This window comes from Rhinolophus hipposideros, assembly GCF_964194185.1.
Source record: "Rhinolophus hipposideros genome assembly, chromosome: 23".
In the NCBI taxonomy this organism is placed as follows: Eukaryota; Metazoa; Chordata; class Mammalia; order Chiroptera; family Rhinolophidae; genus Rhinolophus; species Rhinolophus hipposideros.
The window spans coordinates 37,066,409-37,090,253 of NC_138069.1; the positions used below are offsets into that span (position 1 = coordinate 37,066,409).

A 23,845-nucleotide genomic window follows, 5' to 3' on the forward strand; every position below is an offset into this window, starting at 1 on the left:
GGCATTATATCGTACATTACAAATGATAATAAATTATATCACACATAAATGTTCTACTTATTAATGATAGTGTTCTCTATAAATTGTATCCCTTGCATACGAGGCACGATGCGTCGTGGTTGAGAACATGCATCCCTGAGTCCGACAGCGTGGGAAACTTGGCTCTGTCACTTACTAGCTATGGGACACTGAGTGAGACTCTCAGTGCCTTTGTTTTTCATCTATAAAACGAGCTAATAGTAGTACCGACCTCATAGGATTGCTGTAAAAAGTGAGAAAACACAGGCAATGTGCTAGAACAGTGCCTGGCACATATTATTTATTAGCTGTCATTGTTCATGCTTCTATTCACTCACTCCTTGCAACGACCCTTGGCAATAGTCAACACTACCCGGATTTCACAGTGAGCCTGTTCACTGATTCAGGTCTGTCCGGGGTTATACACCTAGCAAGAACGCACCAACGATTCAAACGCAGGTCTTTCTAACTCTCAAACCCTGCTGCTCCTTCTAAACTGCCAGCGTCTCCTGGTGGTCTCTGTGGGCTCTCCGAGCCTTCATTTACCGTTTAGTGGAAGGACAGGTCGGGCCAGCTGACTTCACGGTTCCTTCCAGCACCCCCATGCAAGGGGGCTGTATCAAAGCTGCAGCACCAGATAAATGGGATCGGATGCTTTCGGCTCCACTGAAAGCTGTATCCTTAGCCATGTGGCCAGAAGCATTTCTGTATTTAGGGTTCCAATTTTTTTTTTTTCTTTTCTGCTATTTCTTTCCAGAGTCCTCAGTACATTTCCTAATTAATCACTCCCACTTAATTTCCTAAAGCAATCACATCCTCCCCGCAGGCAAGCGGCCTGTCTCAGGCAGAAGCACACACACCAGCTGGCCCCTCAGCTACGTGGGAGTGTGTGAGCAGCCTTTGGACACAGACCAAAGACTGGCACAGACGCAGGGAAAACGCAGCTTGGGAGCTACACTCGGAGGACACTCTTCCCATCCTGGTGACATGTGGGTTTCCTGGTGAGCAAAAGGAACACTGAGATTTGGTTCTCTGAGCAAACCCTAAGAGGCAGAAAATCTGGCTGGAGCATCTCAGGATGCAGGAAGACTCTGCCAGCGGCTTCTCTGTGATGCCAGGCAGGGCTATGCTGCTGAGGTAGGAAGGCTCAGCTTCTCTCCCAGCTTTGCTGCTTATTTTCTGTGTGAATTTGGTCAGACCCTTCCTTTGTTTGAGCCTTAGTTCTCCTATCTTTAAAATGAGAACAGTAATATTTCCAACAGAGTGTGGATGTAAGGAAAGAGCCACAAATACAACAGCCCAAGGAGCCAGAAGATGGTATCAACGAGAAAAGCTGGGCTGAGCAGAAGAAAACAACATGATACCAAATGGCAGCTGACACAGTCTCAGTGCTGGAGTCACTAAGGGAGTGGTGAGGACTGCAGTGAAATAGACACGTGTCATCTCAAAGCCAGTCAATTACTGCCTTAGAGCCGAGCTGACCCCTGTTGCCAAATTTCCCAATTTTTTAAAAAGAAGCTTAGAAGTAGGTTTTTATATGAATTCACCCAATCTTTAAATGTTGGCAAGAAATTGACATAAAAAAAACCCACACAAAACAATTATATGAGCCAATACATGTGAGCCAAGCACAACATGTCAGAGGCCTGGGTTTGGCCTACTAGCCACTGGTTTGCAAACTCTGTCAGTGTAAGTATTAATTGAGACAATGTAATGCATAAAGCACTTAGCCGTGCACGTAACACTTAATAAACACTCAATAAATGACAGCCGTGGTTATTATTACTATTAACTTCTCCGTAACTCGGAACCCCTATCTGTAACAATGGAAGTTGGGATTCCTGGTAGCTGTCTGGCTCACGGGCATCTGGGAAAATCTCTGCAGGCACTACAGAGATTAATGACTGCCCATACACAGTTATGCTCTTCATTAATTGAAACACACTTCACTGAGATTGGGCTAGAGCAGTGGCTCTCAACCAGAGGTGATTTGGTCCCCCCAGGGGACAAGTGGCAATGTCTGGAGACATTGTTTGGTCATCAGACTGGGATTGGGGTAGCGGGTAGTATATGCCACGGGAATCTAGTGAGCAGGGGTCAGCGATGCAGCTAAATATTTTTAATGAACAGGACGGCCCCTCACAACAACAACAAAAAAAACACCTAGCCCCCAATGTCAATAGTACTGAGGTAGAGAAACACTGGGCTCAGGGAAGTTTCCCTTTGCAACCTCTTTATAGAAAGGACTTTATAAGAACAGAGGTTTGGATAGTTTCCTACATAGTTAGATATGGGAGAGGGTTAAGAGGAGATGAAAGAACCAACATCTATAATTGTCCCCTCTAAGAGGCTCAGGGCCCTGCTTTCATTCTTCTCATCATTGTTTTACATCAACATACTGCCTTAAAAATTCTGTTGAACCTGCACCAACTGGAACATGGGCTCTGGGGAAACTGAGGACTCAAGAGATGAGGTCCTGCTTGAGCCAAGGTCACTCAACATGTTGCAAGGCAGATCTGGGTCATGGTCCAGGTCCCACAGGAAGACAACACTCAATGTTGCTGTTGCCATGGTAATTATAAAGCAATTTCATCTATCCCTTAACACAGTTACTCCATAGAATGCTCTCACAAAGCATTGTTGAACTCACCCCAGTTATTCCATGGATATGAAAGTAATCACATTTTTTGTATTCCATAATTCTGGCAACATGTATGATTGGCCTTCACCTCAAATGGTATAAATAAGTAGGGTTATATTGCACTGTGGTTGTCATGCATTGTTATGACTATTCCAAACAAAGAAAACGGTGCTGGTGGCAAAAGCAAGTGATTCTCATTCACCTTAAGAAAGGAAAGAAAGAGTAACTTTTGTCAGTTCCTATCTTATGCTAAGTATTTTACATAACTTATTTAATCTTCCCTTGATTTGAAGAATTTCTTTAGGTCAGTTTTCTCAAACACTGCTGAAGATCAGAGATACCTGGGAGCTGTATAGAATCACAACACCCAGGACACACCCCAAAATCATTAAATCAGAATGGCTGGGGATGAAATTCAGGCATCGGTAATTTTTAAATCTCCCAGTGAGATTAAAAAATCCCAGGTGATTCCAGTAGTATGCAGCCTAGTTTGAGAATCAGGGTTTCTGGACTCGTTCTCCTTATTTTACAATGATGCCAACACCCTAAGAGAAAAATGAACTTGCCTAAGGGCACTCAGCTGGTGAATGGAAAACTGTGATTCAAATCTGGGTCTGCCTTTCTCCAAATGCCAGGCATAATCTTTCTCATTATGCCGCTTTCTCCCCAGAAGTTTGTCGTCTGTGGCTCTCTCAGTTAGAGTTATCTGGTTACAAGTGTACGAACTTGAGCAAAAGGTAAATCACTAGAAGGCTACCAAGGACTTGTAGGTTCAATGGGGAAAAGGAAAACAGGCATGTCTGGTCATTACACAAGTGCTCAGATGAAACGGCAAGCCATCGTGTCCCATCTCTTTGTCCCTGTGGTCAAGATTTCAAGTCCAAGGAGGAAGCATCCAATCGAACTGACTTGGGTTATGAGCCTATCCCTTGACCAAGAGACCGTAATGTCTCTGCTCAATTCCAGCTGACTATATGCCATGGATGAAGAAGACGGTACTCCGCTAGGAGGGGACACTGAATCCTGAGCAGCCAAAACACAATACACATCCACTACAATGGAGGGGACAGAGGCATGTCTAAAAGCAATAAGACGTAAGAGGGCCTCCCAGGTACATTATGACCCTCAAGTAGAGCTCAGCAAAACCCCAGAGCCCACGTAATCAAAATCCCTGAAACAGGTAGGTCACTCAGAAGAAATACGCCACCAGGGGAGGTTCTCATGAATGGCCTCAAAATCATTTTCAAAATATTACGAGTTGGTGCAGTTTTCTAAAGACAGGTCGGTGTACTTTATCAGATTAGCTAGATTCTTTTTTTAAAAAAAAAAGGCGAAGGCTGGGGCTTTGGGGGATCTTAGGGAGAAAAAGGAGAAGAAGCTCCTAGTCAATAGTTTCTAACAGAGCCTTGGGTCCCACAAGTTATCTAAAAAAAGAAAGCTGATATCCTGGCTGGTACCACACAGATAAGGCTGGTACAGTTTGCCAAACTTGAGCCAGGAAAACGATGCTTTTAAAAAGGCAACAACAAAAACAGGCACAAGGTAAGAGGTAACACGTTTGCTTGTACTAAGAAAGAAGGTAGACCCAAAGAGGAAAAGAGACATGTGGATATCTGAACAAAATGGTTAGAACTCGAGGAAGCCAGGGCTGCTCTGAGGTCAAAGCCAACAGGGACAATTAAAACTCAGTGGCACATGTGTTCAAATAGAGTGCTGTCTGAGCTGCTGGCCGGGGCCTGGGAGCTCCTTTCCATGGGATGCCCTTCATCCCGTGCGGTATCTTCCCAGATCCAGACATCAACACACCCTAGCATTCAGGGCGTTGAGCAATGAGGCTGTGAGTTATCAGCCTTAATTCAACAACTGTTCAATGCATAAATTCATGGATGAATCAATACGCAAACAAAAGAACTACGATTGGTAACTGTGACTACTCAGTTTGTAGGTACTATGTATGAAGTACCTACTGTATGTGAGGGATGGAGCTAGACTTTTACATAATGGATTTCTTATCCTCACAAGAACACTAAATGCATAATATTATACCCATTTTATAAATAAGGATCCTAATATTCAAAGAGATAAAAGGACTTACAGTAGTCACAGAACCGTAAGCGATGGGATTTGAAACCGGGTCTCCCTACGCAGTGTCTGTGTACTGGCCACAATGCCTCACAATGTTCACTAGCACCAACTAACTGTGTGGGGGGCATGGGGCCTGTATTATCCCTCATGCACACAACAATCCTTGAGACAGATACTACTGTCTCTATTTTATTGGATGAGAAAACGGAGTCTAAAAAGACAAGTAAGATTTGCCAAAGGGTACATTTTGAATACAGATGTTTTTCGAATCTAAATCTCTTTGACTTTGAAGCTCAGGGTCTTTCCACCAAGTCCCCTGCCTATCCAATTTGATTTTTAAAAATGTATTGACTTTAGTCTTATTTTCGCCAGCATGTACTAAGCCTCTGGAGAGAAATGTACAGCTCCTGCCATCAAGCAGCTTTAATCTAGTAAAGAGATTAGTTACACATTGTAGAAGATAAGGATGATAGTTATATGTCTATAGAGGACTCAAAACATGGCGGCAGAGTCTCTGGGGCTGCTTGCTTCACGAGGTGGTCTCCACCCTTGAATCCGGGCTACAGCAGACGAGACACTATGTTGCTTGTAAGGCTCGTTCCACACAACTTGAGTTGTTTAAAGGTACAACTATTCTCGGCGCTCTGAGCCTCCATGTATGAAGTCAGACAACGCTAAGGCCACCCTGCTGCGGTAAGATCAAGCCCCCCTGAGAGGTCACCTGTAGGTGCTCAGGTCAGCAGTCCCAGCTGAGTACAGCCCTCAGGTCAGCGGGGCCTGGGTGTCAGACACGTGAGGTGAGGCAGCAGCCCGTCGGGGATTCCAGCACCTGCTGTTCACGTCTCCCCCAGTCATTCGCGCACTTGCCTGCTGAAGCCTCAGACCTCGGGGAGCAGAGAGAAGCCATACTGCTGAGCCAAGGCCAAAATCCTGACCCGAAGAATCGTGCAGCATCATCAAATCGGTGTTGCTTCACAACCCCAAGTTTTGGGGTGGTTTGCGAAGCAGCCGTAAGTCATCAGAATTATGGCTTTTGGAGCAGTTATTTAATGCCAGCCGGGCACTGTCCTCTGAGCTTGACATTTACTACCTCACGTGAGCCTCCCAGCAAGCCCAGCACGTTCCTGTGAAGGAGCATGCCTGAGGTTACTTAGCTTGCGGTGGCATTCAGGCCCAGGTCGCAGGAACTCTGGCATGGGTGCTCTGAACCACTCTGCTGGAGAGGGAGGGGAGTGACGTCCATGCAGAAAGTACACAAAGCCCAAAGCCACGCAATTGTAAGAAACACCAACTGCTCTTTTTGAAACTAAACATCTTTTTCTTTCCTAATTTCAGAAGGCTTACTGTGGAGCTGAGCTAATTATTTGAGCCTTAATCAGGGACCAGCCACTCCCTGAAGCAGCTGTCCTGGCCTCTCGACTGCCTCCAGAAAGTCCCTTGGGTTGGCTGGATGTTGGCTCAGGTCTAAACCCCAAATCCCAGCCCCCAGAAGTGAGAATGCATCAGGCTGAAAGGATCCTTAGAGACCTTCCAGTCTACTCCTCTCACCCTCTTTAAAGATGAGGAAACTGAGGCTCAGAGAGGTCAAGTGACTTGTCCAAGGTCACACAGCGTGGCTGACATCCAGCCAGGTCCCCACATTCCCAGGCAAGCATTCTACCCACTGTCCCATGCGGCCGTTGCTAATATTTCCCCAGAGCCTCCTCCCTCAGTCCCCCTCTTGACAAAGCTGTTCCCCCCACACAACTACACACAGCTACATTTGGCAAGAGGTGCTATCGGGCCCACTCTGCTCATGAAATGCTGTTTTGCAATAGGGCCTCTTTGTTCATTAGCAACACAGACAAAGAAAACTGGAGTGCAGTCTTCTCGGAAGGAGATGTTTCCTGTTTTAAAGGCAGAAGAGAGCTTCCTGGCTGAATATGGCTCAAATCAGCATGCAGCTCCAGTCAGGAGAGAACCCAGAGGAGATTTAGGTCTTTGGGGAATTTCTAGAACATACAAGGAGGGCACATGGCAGGAGGAAGCGTATGGGAAACATTTTAAAAAGTATTAGCATGTTCGCCTAACCGAGTAAACACAGCACACTGGTTACCATCTTGTGGTATGAAGTAATTAGAGGGCAGGGGGCAGGTCATTAGGGTTGTTAAAACTCCCAGGAAGTAAGTGGCCTTCCCATTTGGATTTCTGCTCCGGTCCTGGTTCCCAGCGCTCCTTCCCTGTAGATTTCCTATCTGAGATCTTCCCATTCTAGAAGCTGAAGAAACTACCTTGGTGCTGATGGCCCTCAGGATACGATCTGCAATCCGAAATCACCCATCTGTTGCCTCTCCCCTCTGGCTCCACAAGTCCTTATTTTTTGTACTAGATTCCATCCCTCTTCTGTCTCCCTAGCTTTCCAGATTGGCAGAAGCTTCGTATGGCTCTGAGAGATCTTCAGTGAGCACCAAAGGCTGTGAACGAGGCTGAAAGGAAAGCAGGGCGAACTTTTTCTGAGGCCCCCTCCCATTACAGACATTCAGCTGTCCAGGAGGGCCGCGGTCAGTGGGGAGGGGGAGACTAGATGACCTCCAGAGAGACCTCAAAAGCCTGAAAATCTCTTGGCCACCGGAGGAAATGAGGGGGGAGGGACAGAACCAAGTTCCGTGGCAGAAATTCAGGCTTGTAAGCTGGCAGAGGATGGAAAGAAAAATGCCAACTTCTAGTAGGAGGAGATGTAGTGCACGTGTTTCTTAGAGCAAGCCACAGGGCTTCCATTCCAAAGCAGTAAGTGAATGCTGCCTGAGACCCACCCTCCTACATACATGCATGACAGGTCTCCAGACGCAAGACGAGATCTCCAAAAAGAAACTGGGCCAAATGACAGTTCTCAGACCCTTCCCCTCAAAGCTGAGTTCCCCCACAGACTATCACACAAAGCTGCCCGAAGAGCAAATTTCAGTCCAAAGCGCCCCCCCCATTACCCCTCTGGGAAAACTCCTCCCTGCTTAGTTAAAGCTATGAGAGGAGAATGAGGGAATTAACACCACAGGGAAACCATATCCAGTGGTCTAGTTATAGCTGGAACAGCCCGAGAGGGGAAGCTGGCCTCTCGAAGGAGGCCCTGTATCTCATTGTAGCTCAAATGCTGCTATGCTGTGTGTCCGTGTTTACGAAATGTTTCTCAAATAAGGTCAGCGCTCTAGTGCTCTAAGACTTAGGGCTCTAATAAAATGCAGACCCTGCGCTGTTTGCCAGCTAGCTGTAGAGGCATACTTAAATGCTTTCTCAGAGACAATTGTTCTCAGATTAATATTTTCCCCATGAGTTTTTTTCTTTTCTTAATTCTATATGTACTATTTTTTTAATGATGTGTAAATGTTTCTACATATTTGTACCTCCTTAACGGGATGAGTGGGGCTTGCTTTCCTCGGTGGTTTCTGAGGGCTTGGTGTCTAGCACTTCCCCCCACCATCTCATAAATCACTCTGAACCTAGCATGGTGGCCTTTCCCTTGTCAGTCATTGGGTGGGAAGCGACACCCCAGACTGATTTCCTATTATTTTGAGCTGTTCTGGTTATGCGGACATTTCACTCGCTTATTCGTCACTGGTCTAGCACATAATAGGCTCTCAATAAACAGCTCCTTTAAATAAGCATCACGGAGCCCCTTTGTTGGTTCTACTTTCTTGGAAACTGACACTTATTAATTACTTAATTAGGCCAAAAGTCCTCTCAACTCCACCTGCTTGAGTAACTAGCATGCCTGGTGTGAGGCCCCATTTGCATTTGTGAAAGATGCATCTTGATGAGTGAAAAGGAAGAGTTTGAAGCCCAGTAAGAGTTTGAAGACGGTAACTCTGAGCAAGGCTTTTCAGCTATCAAGTTTCCTCACCTGTGAATGCAAGATTCTAAGACAAACCCTGATCGTCTTTCAGATACAGGATCCCGTGTTTAAAACCAGACATTGCAGGTGGACTAATGCAAGTATTTGCATAGCACTGAGAGAGAGGCATTTGTACACATCTGATCTCATTTAAACTTGCATCAGCTCTATGAGAGCAGTGTTATTCCTACTACTCTAAAGGTTACAGATGAGGCCAGCGAGACTCAGAAAGATACTCCAACAACATCCCCCGGTTTAAAAAAAATGACACAGACCACAATTCTGCCTAGGTCTTTTCACTCATTTAAGGTTACATCAAATTGTACTCCCCTTTGGATTCCCATTAATACCACGTAGAAACCTCACATACAAAATACTTTTCTACCTACTGTCTAGAGCTAGGAAGAGATGAGAGGAGATAAAAAAAAAAGAATGTCAGCAAAGTTTTCGATAGTCCAGAGATTCCTGCAACACATTTCTGAGCAGGACATCATCCTCACTGAGCCTCCCAATCACAGAACAATCTGTTCTGTTCTCTTGGGTTGTAGGGAGCTCAGGGGCACGTTGTCATTCATCTTTGACAGAGTCCAGCCCTGGTGTCCGCTACACACCACCCTGGGCATCAAAACAGGTTTCAGATGGCCATGAAGATCAAGTCTGACATAGTTTCCAAGACTCAACCATAAGTTGGGAATCTCCAGTCTCCAATGAAGGCCCAGGTCATAAAAATCCTCCTGAAATCCAGTCTCGGGAGCTGAGGCTTAGATGGTACAAGTGCAGGATCAGTCCCGAGGCTAAGGAGAGCTGCATGAGGGGCAGAAGAGAGCAAGAGGCCAAGCTGGATGGCTCATGGCGGGGTCAGGAGCAGCTCCGGCTCAAGGAGACATGCACAAGATGTGTACGTCTACAGTCAAGCCCACAAACCTCACATGAGAAGAGGTCCATGGAGTCCGCACCCTGCAGACCAGCCTGAGTTAAGGCAGACACTAACTCTAGAGGGCAGGGGAACAAGGAATGGGTATGCTGGGTAGCAGACATGAACCACGGAGGCCAAAACACTCAAGAGAGAGGCAAGGTGGGTGGTTAAATGTGCTGGCAGACTTTCAGGAACCACAACCCACACTGCTGCTAACGTGCAGAATGAATCAGGGGTCAGGAACCCAGACTGGCGTTTCGGACATGAGAAGAGGAGTCTGAGCCCACACAAGCAGTGATAAGGCTGTGAAAAGTGAAATCACATTCATTCCTGCCAGGACACATCTTATATCCGTCTGTTCTAGGAGGACCTGATCTCAAGGTAGGGGGAGCCTGAAGATCATGGCTGAGAGAAAGCGAGTAGTATTAAGACATCTAAGTGGAAAAGAAGGCAATTCCTGCCCAGAGCTAGCAGATACTTGTGGAGGAAAATACTGGCCAAGAGGGCTCATCAGAACTGTTCTTGGAGGGTTTATCCCCCAAATTCAAAATTAAAAAAAATAACAATTAGCCATATAACCACGTGACGTTTTTCCCTAAATCTTCACCTATTAGATTCTGTTCCAAATGCCCTTGTTAGATAAAACTCCCTAAAGAGCAGCTCCCATCATTTTAAATTGAGCTCATGCTCTCTTAGGTTCCGTGCAACCACAGACATCGGCGAATCTGTACATGTTCCCATTTCTACCTATGGAAACCCCATTCAAGCTCCAATTCAAATGCCACCTACGTCCCCAATCTGGACAGCAGGTGTCCACAACATAGCATTGGCATTCCTCTCCGGATGCCTTGCATCGAATAGATGCCCACTGGTTCAACTAGGACTCATTGTTTTTCTCTTCCAGTTGTTCTTGGAGAATTGAGTTTGGAAGACAGAGAAGGGGCTGTCCTAAAAGATTTGGGAGGAATGACATGACCAGTGGTTGCAGGGCAGACCTGAGACCAGCCTTCCTGATGAACCCTGATTCTTCTGCTCCTACCTGGGGAAGTGCCTTCACCGCTGTGACTCAGTTTCCTCGTCTATCGAGTGAGGAGCGTATGAGTTCCTGCCTTGCATGACTGTTAGAAGATGAAGTGAGTCTGTACGTGTCAAGCGCGAAAGCGCTGCCGGGCACAAGAGGGGCTCGGTAACTGGCGGCTGTGGTGGGGGGGTTGGGAGAGATTTACAGGGATTTGGGGGGAGCCTGTACACCTCTGTTCTCTATCCTTCATCCTTCTTCACATCCAGTCACAGCGGTCCTCCAGCAAAGGAGCCTGTGCCAATGGGCACCCAAGATGGTAAAGGAAATACTAAGAAGCTGAGGGTTCTCAGACAGCTCTGCTGCTGACAGAAGGGCTCAATCTCCCTCTCTCTCTCTCACACACAAACACACACACACACACACACACACACACACCACATCCTCTACTGGTGGGCTTCTGGCACCAGCCTAATAGGACAAGGACGAAGCTAACGTCATGATGGAACGTGCTATGAGAAACCAAGAGGTTAGAGAAAATTCAACAAACAAAGGAATTAAGCATGAATAGGAATTCATTCCAGAGAAAATATGAACAGAACCCCAGGGAAAGAAGATGTTATGGGCCAATAAGACCTCAACAATTTTATCCATCCCAGCCAGAAAGAACAGGACAATGTATTTATGTAATCCACACCCCCGACCACAGAACGACTTTGAGAAAAGCAGACAGGACACTGCTGATTATTATTGACAACCTGGATAAAGACCCACAGGGCAAGGTCACTGAAATTGCAGAGGAAATGGGGGGAGCAGTGGTTAATACGCCAGAGGAGAAAATAAAAATAGAAAATGTTCCTGAAAAGCTGATGAAATGAAACCATTAGCCAAAATTTAATTACGATAAATGCAAACTGTTGCACTTAGACTCCAAAAAGTCAACTGCACAAGTCTGGGCCTGGAATGAGTGAGAGAGAATAGGATCAACAGCAGGGAGGGCAAGGGAGACAGTGGGGACAGAATGACCAAACCAGGGGGTGGCCGTCCAAAGTGAAAACGTCCCTTTAAAACACATTGATGAAAGTCAAGATAGCATGAGAGTAGACAGTCTCACAGTAATATAGGCAAAGAAAACTGGAACCTATTTAGAATAAGATAGCTAGGAATAGGGATAGAGCCTGCCTCAGAGTCTAACACATGCACAATAGTTGAGGAAATTATAAAAATCTATGGAAGAAAAGAGAAGACTTGGCTAAGTGGGTGGTGAGAAACCCAACAGCAATAGATTTTTGAAATCCTATCGTTTGAAAGAAGGATTATACTTGCTCTGTGTAACAACAATCAATGGGAGAAAAGTTCAACCTCCAAAGAAAAATTTATTCTTAGAACTGTTTTTAAAAATGGAATAAATTGCTTTAGGAAGAACTGAGTTCCTCACCATTGAACATAATCATGTAAACGAGAATGACCACTTTCACTTTCTCCAAAATTATGAGGTGTGATAAAAAAATATGGTGAATGTTTAAATTAAAAAAAATATTACAGTAAAAGACACATTCTCATTAAACCCCCTCAAAATACTCCCCCTCGCATCAAGCACACTTATCCCGTCGTTCTTGCCACTTTCTGAAGCAGTTCTGGAAGTCCTTTTTCGTAAGTGTCTCTAGTTGCGCTGTGGTGGCTGCCTCGATGTCCTGAATCATTTTGACTTTGGGGAAGAGCCAGAAATCGCAAGGTGCCAGATTCAGCCAATCAGGTAGATGAGGACACACTGTAATGTTTTTATTCGGCAGAAACTGCCGTATATCAGGAGGGATGTGTGACACGGAGCGTTGTCATGATGGAGGATGATTTACTACACACTTTACAACACACCTTCCCTTAACTGTAGCTCACACCTGACTGACCGCACCGAACAAGTTGAAACTTGTCACACACTGTTACTCGGGTCCGATGTGCCACTTCGCATATTGAAGAGCCCTGTCTTCCTGTTGGGTGGCACTTGGCAGCAGCATTCCCCGTATTCTTTGATCACCCTTCGTATGTTGGTGGGAGCTCAACATGCACGTGGTTGGAACTTGGACAAGAGAGCCCCTTTCAACCCTAACGATTTATCATATTGTTTTCCGAATCAGATTTTATCTTCAGCATGCTCTGGAAGGAAGACTAACCAATAAGGATTGCAATAATAATAATTATAAGAATACTTATAGAGGCTACGCCGTGATTGAAGCAATCCATGTAAGTTAATTCAATACTCACACCATCCTATGAAGGAGATATTACTGTTATTCCCATTTTACAAATGAGGAAACTGAGATCACCCAGCTAGTAAGTAGTACACCAGGACTGGAGCCCCCTCTGGCTCTGGAGTCCACACCTTTACCCACAAATATCGTTCCCTTCCCCACCTCCCTATCTGCTCAATATTAAGGACTTCGAATCATACATCCTCCACCAATGTACAGGGAAGAGCTGTATCAGATGGTTCTGGCAACACAACTATGAAGACCGCAGTGGCCTTTGGAACGTATCGCCTTTGGTAGACCAGCAAGCACAGTACTTAGAAAACACAACCCAGGTCTTCAGAACAGAGAAGCAAAGGATTCCCAGTGTGAGCTCTTCCCACCTGGGCGAGGCCGATTTGAATTTCAGAGAGTGACGACTAATGAGAGTCTTGAAAAGTCAACACCGTGTACCCCAGCGGGAACCCTCTACCCTCTATCCTCTCCGGAAGTAGTGGTGGTTCAGAAAAGCTCTCCGGAAAAGCTTCCAAGCCTTGGTTTTTGTTTTTGTTTTTTTCTTTTCAGCAGCTCTAAAAAGGGTTAAGACCACCTTACATAATGAGGGTGGAGCATGCTAGTTAAATGCAGCTGTTTCAAGTAAAAGCAGTAATGGAGGCAGACACGGGAAGTCAGTACGAGGAGGTACTTAGGGAGAGACAGGAGGATTGAGCATTGGAAAAAAAACAGTCAGGGCCAAAAATTCCCCTTGAAAATCCAACCCGCCCCCCCCAAAATAAATAAGTAAACTGCATTCTTTATTTAAATATACCACAAAGCAGCACACCCATGGAAAAGACATAAATCACTTCAACCATAATCCCCTCTTCATGGAAGGGAGGCCAACGTGTGCTTAGCTAGAGAGGAGAGGGAGGAAAGCAGGCACGAGGGTGTTGGGCACAGCCTACCCACAGACTAGGAACTTACCTCCACAGGGTATGTTTAGAGTGGGCATCTCGAACCTTCCAGCTGAATGGGGCCTGAGATGAAGAGCTGGCAATAACGGCCGTGGCCACCATCTTTACCAGTGTGTGGCGGACTCCGTGCCAGGTACCGTGCTAAGCACTTCCTGCCCATTAGTTCCTTTCATCCCCCCCAAGAGGAATGTTTACTGTGCCCTTTACAAGTAAGGAAAAGGAGCAGGAGTGGATGAAACACTGTGCTGGGCACTGTTTTGAGCACATTACATGGGTTGTCTTGGGCCACGTGCACGACATTCCCACGGGGCCCATGCAATTATCATCCTGTATTATCGGTGTGGAAATATGGTACAAAGGGATTAAACAGACTGCAGCCCAGAGGACTGGAATGACGGCCCAGGGTACAACAGCAAGGACGTAACAGAGCCAAAATCCAAACCAGAGCCATCTCCAGAGCCCACACCCGAACCACTAGGCACGGGGCTCTGACACCTTGCCACGGCCCATTTAGTCGACACAAAAGATCCCACAACGCTCAGACCCACTGTTCTCACCTTCTAGGGGAGAAAGAACTCGGTGACAACAAACGGAGCTGGAGAGAAACAATATAACAATCAAAATGGCAAATATGCAGAAATAATACAAGATCCAGATGATCAGCAAAAGCAAAACTTAGTAATGATCCTACAAATACATCAATCAATACAAGAAGAGGCACCAGCAAAAGCCACAGAGAGTGCAGGATGACGCCGCTGAGTTCCTGATCAGAAAGTCCTATGGTTTAAGTGTTCAGGATTTCTAGCTCTTTTCACTGGCATGTGCACAGTAGGAGTTTTCTAAGGTTGCTAAGCAACACCTGGCAACCAGACTCCAGAGTGAATCACTCATTAGGAATCCTTGGTAACTCTAGCAAGGAAATAATGTCTAGTTCACAAAAGCCAAATTTTAGAAACCCTTAATAACTCATGTAATAGGTTACTAGTAAATTGCCTGAAGCCAAACATAAAAACACAAATCTGTTAATTGCCCATCTTTCACTTGTAAGAACTAAAGGAAGACTTGCATTTTTGAGAATCATCATTCATTTAGTCAGCATGTATTACTTGAAAGCCTACTATGTGCCAGGTCTTGTTCTAGATACTGGGGAAGAGGACCATACATAAAAAACCATTAAGACTACACTAGGTTTCTTCTTTCAGGAAAACAAGGCCCAGAGAGGTAAAGCAATCTGTTCAGAGTTGCACAGCACACTGGAGGTGTGTGCGCTCAGCTGCTCATGTCCAGACCAGCAGACTTGCCAGGAGAGCACTGGGCTTCCCGAAAGGCCACATGGTCATGGTTGGCTCAGACAGGCCCCGTGATTCACCAGCTTGCCCCTGGCATTGTTGGCTGGCCCTGAGGGCAGAGAGTACGAGAAAGCAGGGCTTGGCTGTTGAGCACCTTGGAGAGTCTCCCACTTGACCTCGGGACCTCTGTGGTCAAGTGAGGGAAAGCCTATGATACGGTGTGGGTTTTTATTGGACCCAACCACCAGCGAAGTTCGCCGTCATCTGGAGTGACGGAGAAAATTAAGTTACCACATTCTCACGTTTCAGCCTTTCGCCCGTTTTCCTTCGCAAACAGGAAATGTTTATTTAAATACAGCAGTCTCCAGCATGTTCTGGAGCCAAGTGAAAAACCAAAGATGTCCACTCTTGCCCCACTCCGCTGTTCAGGCCACCACCTCGCTGCGGGTGAGAAGTGGGCCTCTGCCTCGAGGCAGGCCGGGGAGAAGGGGCCCCACATGAGAGTTCATTTTCATCTGTCTCCTCTTTTCCAGGCCGAGATTGTGGTTGGAGAAGAATTACATCTGTGGGCTCCTTTTGTACTCAGAAGGGTAAAGGCAACATCTGTTTACTCTGTGCTCTATGGTAAATGTTTTGTTTCAGGCACCACCGTTCACTTCCTCTCCTCCTGTCCTCTATCTTTGCTGCACGGATAATAAATTACACTGAATTCTCCTCTGCGTTTATTTAGCTTTCTTGTGGGTGTCACCTCCTCATTGAGGGGGAAAGGACTGTCAGGAGTTTATAAACGACAGAGAGTTTCTCTTTCTGTGAGATGTGCTGACATTCTGGAGAAGGAGCTGGAACACAGACCCCCAACTCTGATAGCAGCTTAATTACAAACAATTCAACAGGCCCCATTCCAGGCCGAAAGCAAAGTCCCAATGGTGACCACATTATCCCCATGCAGGTTTTTCTTAATGGCACAGCATGAATGGACGAGGCCTAAGAATCAGAAATACCAACCAAACACACACACACACACACACAGATACACACACACCTTCAGTAAAGCTTCTTTGGGAGGTAGAGCAGCAAAAATAAAGAAGACAGAAAATGCTTCTTTTTTGTTATAAAACACAATGTAAACATTTGGGATCAGAAGAGTGGACTTGAGGAAGGTTCCGAGCATCTGACGGCAGTGCTGACAAAACTTACGCCCCTTGGAAAACAGCCCTGAGGAGTTTGAAATCCTCACTAAAGGAAGTTTCCTTCCCCCGTCCTTTGCTTACATTCTTTACGTTGAATTTCTGGCTTTCTTCTGTATACACAATGGTTTTATATACAGTTACTAGAATGCAGTAAAGGCTCAAGTAATGTTTGTTGAATGAATGAAGGAAAGAAGGAAGGAGAAATTCCTCCCTAAAGAAATCCTTTGCAGAGGAATGCCAACTATCCCCCCACAAGTCTGCAGCCTTGAAATGCTACATCTGAGTTGACTGAGACAGTGAGGGATTGAAAGACTGCTGGTGGGCTGCTCGTGACCCCTGCAGCCCCCCTGGCCCAGCTGGCTCCTAAACGTTGCCCCCTCTCCTGGGGAGAAAGGAGATGAGAATGAGGGCCAGCCTTGGCAGCCGTATCAGCCCCCAGCACCCCAGCCAAAGCAGTCCCAGTGACCAGAACCAAGGCAGGTGAGACTCAGGTATTCCTTCCAAAGCACTTCCTATTCTGTCAATGCCGGCCAGTGACCGTGACTATAGCAGCGGGCCCAGGGAATGCCCAGGACTCCGATGGCTGCCTATCTTCTCCAGTTGTAGAGCAAATGGGCAGCCCGGAGCTGCCTGGGTCTCCTGGGGGAGGTGGTTGGGTGGCCCGCTCGCTACAGTGATGTGTCTGTAGCGTTTGAAGACTTCCTACATGCCAGGAGGAGAGGGGTCTACTCTCCTTGGTTTCCCAAACATGCAACATAATTTTGAAGATGGGGGAGAAGTAATTGCAAGGCCCCAAAAGGACAGCTAATGTCAAAGCAAGCTGAATGTCGCAAGGTACAGCCGAAGTGCCTATTCTGAGACCCAAGCCCAGCCAGAACCTTCCCAAGGCCGTCTTCTGTTTATAGATCTTGGCCCAACTAACCTTTGCTCCAAGAATGTCCAGCAGAGTACTAGGTGTGGCCTTAGGAGCCAGACATGCTCAAATTCAAATGCTTCACTAGCTACATGACCTTGAACAAGTCACAAGATGACTTAACTGTTAAGTGAAATAATAAGCATTACCTATATAACTAATAAGACTATTATAGAGATTCAAAGAGATAGCACATGTAAACAAATTGAGCAGGAAAAGCATTCATTAAACATTAACCACAGTTATTTCACTAACTCACGTGGCTGGCCCTGGTGTGAGGAGGGAGGGGGATTTAGTTTATAAGTTATAGGCATCCAAAAATACCACCCAAACCCCATTTTCACTGGTTTGGTAGAACATACTGTCTGAATTAAATTGTGGGAACCTGGATTCTGGTCCTTTCATCACCGTCAACTCAGGGTATGACCTTGGGCAAGTCATTTCACATTTCTGAGCCTTCTTTTCTACATGTGTTAATGAAGGTTCAGCTCTAACCCTCTAGAATCACATGGTTCAACCCCACAGAATAATCTCTGCAGTGGGAGGAAAAAAATGTTTTGAGCCAAAGGAAAGCTCCAGGAAAAAGGCGGTTCTATTGAGTCTCCACCCAGGGACATGTAAAGAGGAAAAGGAAGAGAAGAAATGGGGTAACAGGAGGTGATTAACAGGGATACCATACTCTAGGACAATTCATCTCAGTCTCATCGCCACTCTCTTCCAGCCCAAAGTCAAGAAGGCAGAATGGAAGACTCAGGCACCTACCCCTAAGACACGTGGGGAAAGAGGATGGCAGGAGAACAAGACCTCGAGAAGTCTACCACCAGAGAGCAAACCCTCACCCACTTCTGGGCTATGATCCCAGGCCAGTTCCCACTGGCTCCACCATTTCTTCCTCCTTTCCCAACTCTCCAACTGAGGGCTAGGAAGAACCCACCCCAAATCCAAGTTTTGAATTTGGTCGGAGGATCAAAATGATAAATGTTTCCAAAACGTTGACATATGAAAAGTAAATATTTGGTTGCACAATTGAGGTTAAAACGAGGGTCAATCCATCCCACTCTCCAAGTGCTTCTCCTCTCACTGCCAAGCCCAGGATCCTAGGCTGAGTGCGGTTTGTAAGATTATAGCGCTCGGTCTCATTTAAAGGGCTGTCAGCATTTCCATTCTCCAGCCCTTTTGGGGAGGCATTTATAACCAAGCAATAAAAAATTCACCGGGGCTGCAGCTTGGCATCTCCAGGGCTGCGCTCCAGGCAGGGCAGGTTTTGCGAGCACCCACTCTGAATTCTTTTGGTTCCTCAGAAGTTAGACCTTCACACACACGCTCAACTTTCCTTGCGAGGGCAGCCAGAGAGTGGCTGGCCTGGCCGTTCTGATCTCCAAGCGGGTCACAGTCTGGGGCCCTCTGGCTCCAGTATCGGCGCCCTGAAGCCCCATCACCCCTCAGCTCTTCCCTTCAAGCCCCTCTTTAATGAGCGCAGACCCTTTACCCTCACCCTAAGACCTCGCTGGCTGCAGTGTTCTCGCTCTCCTCCCCACATCTTCTGCCAGCGTTCTGCTTGGAAGCTGTCAGCCGGCCCTGCATCTGGAGCCTTTAACCCAGGAGAGGCACTACTCTACTCATCACAGGGGGCTTCCAGACCTCTATCCCCAGACCTGCCTAAAGCCACAAACCCCTAAGTCAGAGAGTGGAGGATCCCATCCAGGAGAGGGTCAGAGTTGAGAATGCAGGCAACGTGACCGAGGGCAAAGGCAGGATCTGGCGTCTGGGGGCCCCTCTGTGGGACCCAGGTGGGTGGCCCGAATGGAGGCTGGCAGGGGTACTCACAGGCGTTCGGCGTTGCGGGGCATGCCCCGGGGAACCGCCCGGAGGCCCAGCCCGTGGCAGTCCACGCTGGCGGCAGAGCAGGTACACTTGGTGGGGCAGGCGGCGGCGGGGGGCCCGCTCAGGACGCTCGCCAGCGCCAAGGCCAGCGCCAGGCGGGCGCGCACAGCGGCGCCGGACCCTGTCCTCCCGGGGGCCATGGTGTGCAGGGGCCCGCGCCCGGAGGAGGCTGCCTTGGCGGGGCAAGACGCTTGAAGCCCGGAGAGGCGCGGGGGAGCACGGGCGGCCTGGGGAGCGGGCGGTGGAGTTGGCGCGGAGGAGGAGCGAGCTCGGCGCTCAGGCGCACGGGGCGCGGGCGGAGTGGGGCGCGCCGGGCGGCGGCGACAGCAGCAGCTCCATCGGCGGGGCTGGCGCTGCCCCGCTGCGCATCGTTCGGAGTGCCCAGGTACCGAGCGCCCCCTGTCCCCGCTGGCCCGCGGCCCGGAGCGTGGGCCGGCTCGGGGTCCTGGGGCTAGAGCAGTGGGGCGCGGAGCCCGGCGAGGTCCGGCGTGGGGCCGGGCTGGGGAGCGCAGCGTCGGCGGCTGGGGCACGGGGCAGCCGGGCGAGCTGGCCGGCGCTCGCTCTCTCCATTCACTGAGCAGGGCAGACACCAGAGACGCGGCCCACCCCTCCTGCGCCTCCCCCCCAACCCCCAGCCAAAAAAAAAAAAATAAAACACGCCAGTTCCTCCTCCCATTGGCTGCGCTGCGCGTCATGTAGACTAAGTTGGGAACTTTGCTGGAGCCACCGAGAGCCCGAGGGAGGAGGAGGCAGAGGAGAGGGAAGCGACCGGGTAAGGGACGGGCTTTGCCCGGAGAGCCCCAGAACCGGGACTCAGTCACTCTTAGGAGCCAAGGATAGAGCAGGCTGGTGGCACTTTTTCTGGATTCTGTCACTGAGCTAGGCACTCTGTTCATATTCGTTCCTTCTGTCCCAACTCCGTCCCGCCCGCAAGGGGGCATCTGAGTGCCCCCATTTTATAGATTGAAAAAAAGAAGAAAAAGAAAAAAAGCTCAAATTAGGGAAGTGACTTGCCGGAGGTCACACAGCTACTAGCGGGACGCCAAACCGTGGCCCTCTGTGATCCACCCACGTTCTACGTCACAGTCCATCAAAGCCGCGTCCCTACCTCGTCTACAAAGATACTCAAAGATCCTACCTCATCTTGGCAAAGATGCACAACTTATTCCTAAAGAACCTACTGTATGGACAGGAACGCACTCCTGTCACACGTGTCACAGAACTGGCTAACCCTCCCTGGAGGCCTGCCCTGCTCTGCCCAGAGCCAATGCCGGCTGTGCAGCTAAAAGCAGTGATGGCGGGATGTGGACCCCCGGATTCTCCGAGTTTCCAGTTCCCGCCTGGGTGACTCTGGGCCAATCATGTCACCTCTGAGCCAGGGGGACCCGGCCCTGTTTGGGGCCTCCTCACTGGGATGCATGGAGCATTGAAGAAGAGAAAGTGTTTCTGCAAAACATTCATACGCAAGGCATCACTGCTGCCCCCAGCGCCTTCCTTCTTTCAGTGCCTCCTCTAAATTAGCCAGGGCTGAGCTTTTCCAGATGCCTTTCGGGAGGGGCTCGGGTGTTAGAGGCTCCATAAATACTTGTACGAATGATTTTGTTTGTTTGTTTGGAGGCAGAGAACAGGAACTGGAGGAAGCATTGCCCAGACTTCCTTGATGTCTGCTCAGCCTGGAAAAGTCTGAATGAGCCCTGCACACACACACATTCACACACAGACAGACGTGCATACACACACCTGTGCACACACATGCTTACACATCCATACTCAATCACATATGCAAAGGTGCACATCCATTCTCAAAATGCACATACCCTATCACATTACCACAATGCCAGCTTTGCCACGGAGAACTCTTTTTCTTTCGTTTAAATGCTATTCTGATTCCTTCTACTTCATTTTCCTTCAAGGGAACTTTCAACTACTTGACCACATCCTGCGAATATATGGTAGAGGTGCAGATTTTGTTTTATTGTACTTAGCAGATTTTCAAAGTCATAGCTCCAGGCACCCGATTCTACCTACATGTACACACACACAAGCACACTTCAGCGTCCACCATTCATGAACACATTAGGTGCAATTTACTGCTGTTATTCTTGGGAGCCGCTTTCTGTACACACACTGTTGTGATCGCCCTCTGGTGGCCATAGAGGTCTTTGGGCCTCCCGGCCTCAGGGTGACTTCAGCTTTTAAGAACTCTAAACATCCTTTCCTCTGAAGCTTTCCTCCAAACCTTGAACCAATTTAGTACCAGGTCTGAGGCAGATGAGAAAACTGGGTAAAGGCCCAAGGGCACACAAGCATCTCAGACTGTCTGGAGTAGAAAAGAGGAGGGTTTTCTTTGTTTTCCCAAATGCACACTAGAGCATGTTTTGTTTTTTTTTTTTTTGCAAACCCTTCAGGCTGGGCCTGGGTCTGTGCTCTGAGAACAGTGGGGAGGAGGAGGGGAAGCTTTGTTTCCATTTAAGCTGCTGGGGGTTTCGTGAGCCTGACTAGATCTGTGACTTCATAGGCATTCAAACATGCTTTTCCCTGGCAGAACCACTTTAGCACAGAGTACAGGGGTCAATCACCACCAAGGAAGAGGCCAGTGGCAGCAACAGGAGGTATACAGGCCACTCGCTGCACAGAATAAGGGAATATTTGGGCTGGAACAACCACAGAAATCACCTAACCCAGCATTTCTGCAAGTGCTTTCTGATCACTGCTAGTTCCACATGTGTTTTTTTCATGGGTTCATCATGGGGAAGGGGCTAGTTTCCTTGGACAGAAATGCAATGAGAAATGCTGCTCACCTTCACCTCTCTTAGAGATTTGCCTCACAGGTGAGTTAATTTAAGACCCTGAGAAGTCCTGCAGTAAAGGGACAGGCTTAAGACTTGTTCAACCCAGTTTTCCAGTACAGCTGACTCTTTTACATGTAAACTTAGAATTCTTTTGGAATTTTTGAAGAACTCTCAATATAATTCAACCCTGTATTTACTAATATGGAAACTGAATCTCAGAGAGGAGAGGGCGCTGGTACCAGGTCACCCAGCTAACTAGTGAGAGAGCCACAGCCAGGACACAAGGCTCCCAGTGCCTAGAATGGGGCTCTGTCCATTGTCGCCCTCTGCTTCTGGGGCATCTGCAGAACGTGTCAGCTTCCCATTAGAATTACCACCCCTCCCCCCCTCCGCCCTGGGGAAGTCTAGATAAGTCCTTGAAAGACCAGGCTGTTGGGTGGGATTTTTTATGCCTAAGTGCCAGAAATGGCTTTTACTCTGTGTGGTGTCATTTTTTCAGAGTTCCACATAAGCCTCTGGGGCCTGCTTTTGGATTTTTTTCTATTTTTTCATAGGTTTCTCAAAGCGAATTGCCCACCTTCCCCAAGGTAAGCGCCTCTCACAAGTGCACCTCTACCCGTCTTCTGTCTCTCAGTGAAAGACACCACCATACACATGGCCGTGTTAATCAGTTGAGGTTTTCTTGTTGAAGCAACAGAAAATGACTAACTGGAGTTTAAAACGGGACTTTTTAAGAAGGCTTTTGGGTGGCCTACACAATTTATGGGGAAAAAAACTGAAGAAGGAGCCTTCAGAAAAGACAAGAACCAAGGCATGATCTAGGTACCAAGCCCAAGATTTCCAAATTCCCAGGAGGGCAAGACTGGTTGGCCTGGCTAAAGGTCACATGATCCCCCTCTCGGCCAGAAAAGACAAGAACCTGTGGATGATGGTTCCGTGGAAACTATACTCAGTGGGATAGGTAGATGCAAACTCTTAACAGAAAACTGGGGAGCTATTAGCTGAAACAGAAGGGGGGCGATGAAGAGGCCAAACAGCACCACAGCACGTTCGCTCTGTCTACACCACAACCATTCAGTCCCTGAGTCCTGTTAATTGTCCCCCACGATTACCTCTTGAATCTGTCCCTTTTAATTTGGGGGCCTCCTCCCATTGTTCAGGTCCTGGTTTCACGCATGGTCATTGCTCACATTGGCACCCACATCAGTTCAGTTCTCTAACTGAACTTTGTTTGTTTGTTCCACCAATCCATTCTTTACCCTGATGATCAAGGGGTTTTTCTAAAATGCAAACCTGACGATGCAAGCCTAAGCTTTGAAGTAGATTTCTGCCTCCACCACCTCATCTCCCACCAAAGCCTAGACTCAGTTTTGCTGTCCAGTCCTCCAAGAAACCTCGCTGATCCAGACTATTCGATTCTCAAGGGCAGTGTCTCTATATAATCTATTTATTCCAACATTTTATTATAAAAAGTTTCAAGCACACAGAGATGTCTAATCCATTTTTGCATGCTTGATGCCTTAGAGGTACAAATAAATCTTTGATGATTGATGAACTAATAAATGAACAATTATGTGAATGAATAATCTTCCTAATCAGCTAGCTTATCTGACATTCTCTTGTTGCAGTTTTACTTATTTTGATCAGTGCCACTTGTTCATTTGGGGGAGGAGGAGGAGGTGGAGGAGATTATGTTCTTTCAGAATTTCTGGGAGAGTTTTTTGAAAACTATACACATCCCCCCTCCTCCCTCCACATGTCGTGTCCAGCGCGACAAGAGTTGTGGGAAGCGAGGAGGGTGGTACAAGGTTAAGAGAGACAGAAGCCAAGAATAGAGCGCAAGCGGGGCCAAGGGACTGCAGCCTCAAGGACTGAGCCCCGAATTGGGCCAACGCATGGCTTTTATTAGTTAGGTGTGGAAGTAAAAGAAGTAAAGCTTGTCAATCTCAAGATCTGTGAATCCCATACATTACAGTGGGAAACTGATTTAAGCCAATCACCCTTACCTGCAGGCAGCCCAACCATAAGTCTCAGG

The 23,845-nt window shown here is 47.6% G+C and overlaps 1 protein-coding gene across 1 annotated transcript in view; it reads right to left on the reverse strand.

The window, feature by feature from the left end:
- The window catches only part of SLIT3 (slit guidance ligand 3), a 561,455-nt gene extending 541,864 nt beyond the window's left edge, over positions 1-19,591 (reverse strand). Inside the window, exon 1 of the mRNA XM_081035897.1 lies at positions 18,962-19,591. Within this exon, the coding sequence (XP_080892023.1) occupies positions 18,962-19,158 (197 nt within the window). The 5' untranslated portion in view covers positions 19,159-19,591. The remainder of the gene's footprint in view (positions 1-18,961) is intronic.
- Positions 19,592-23,845: the final 4,254 nt, after the last annotated feature.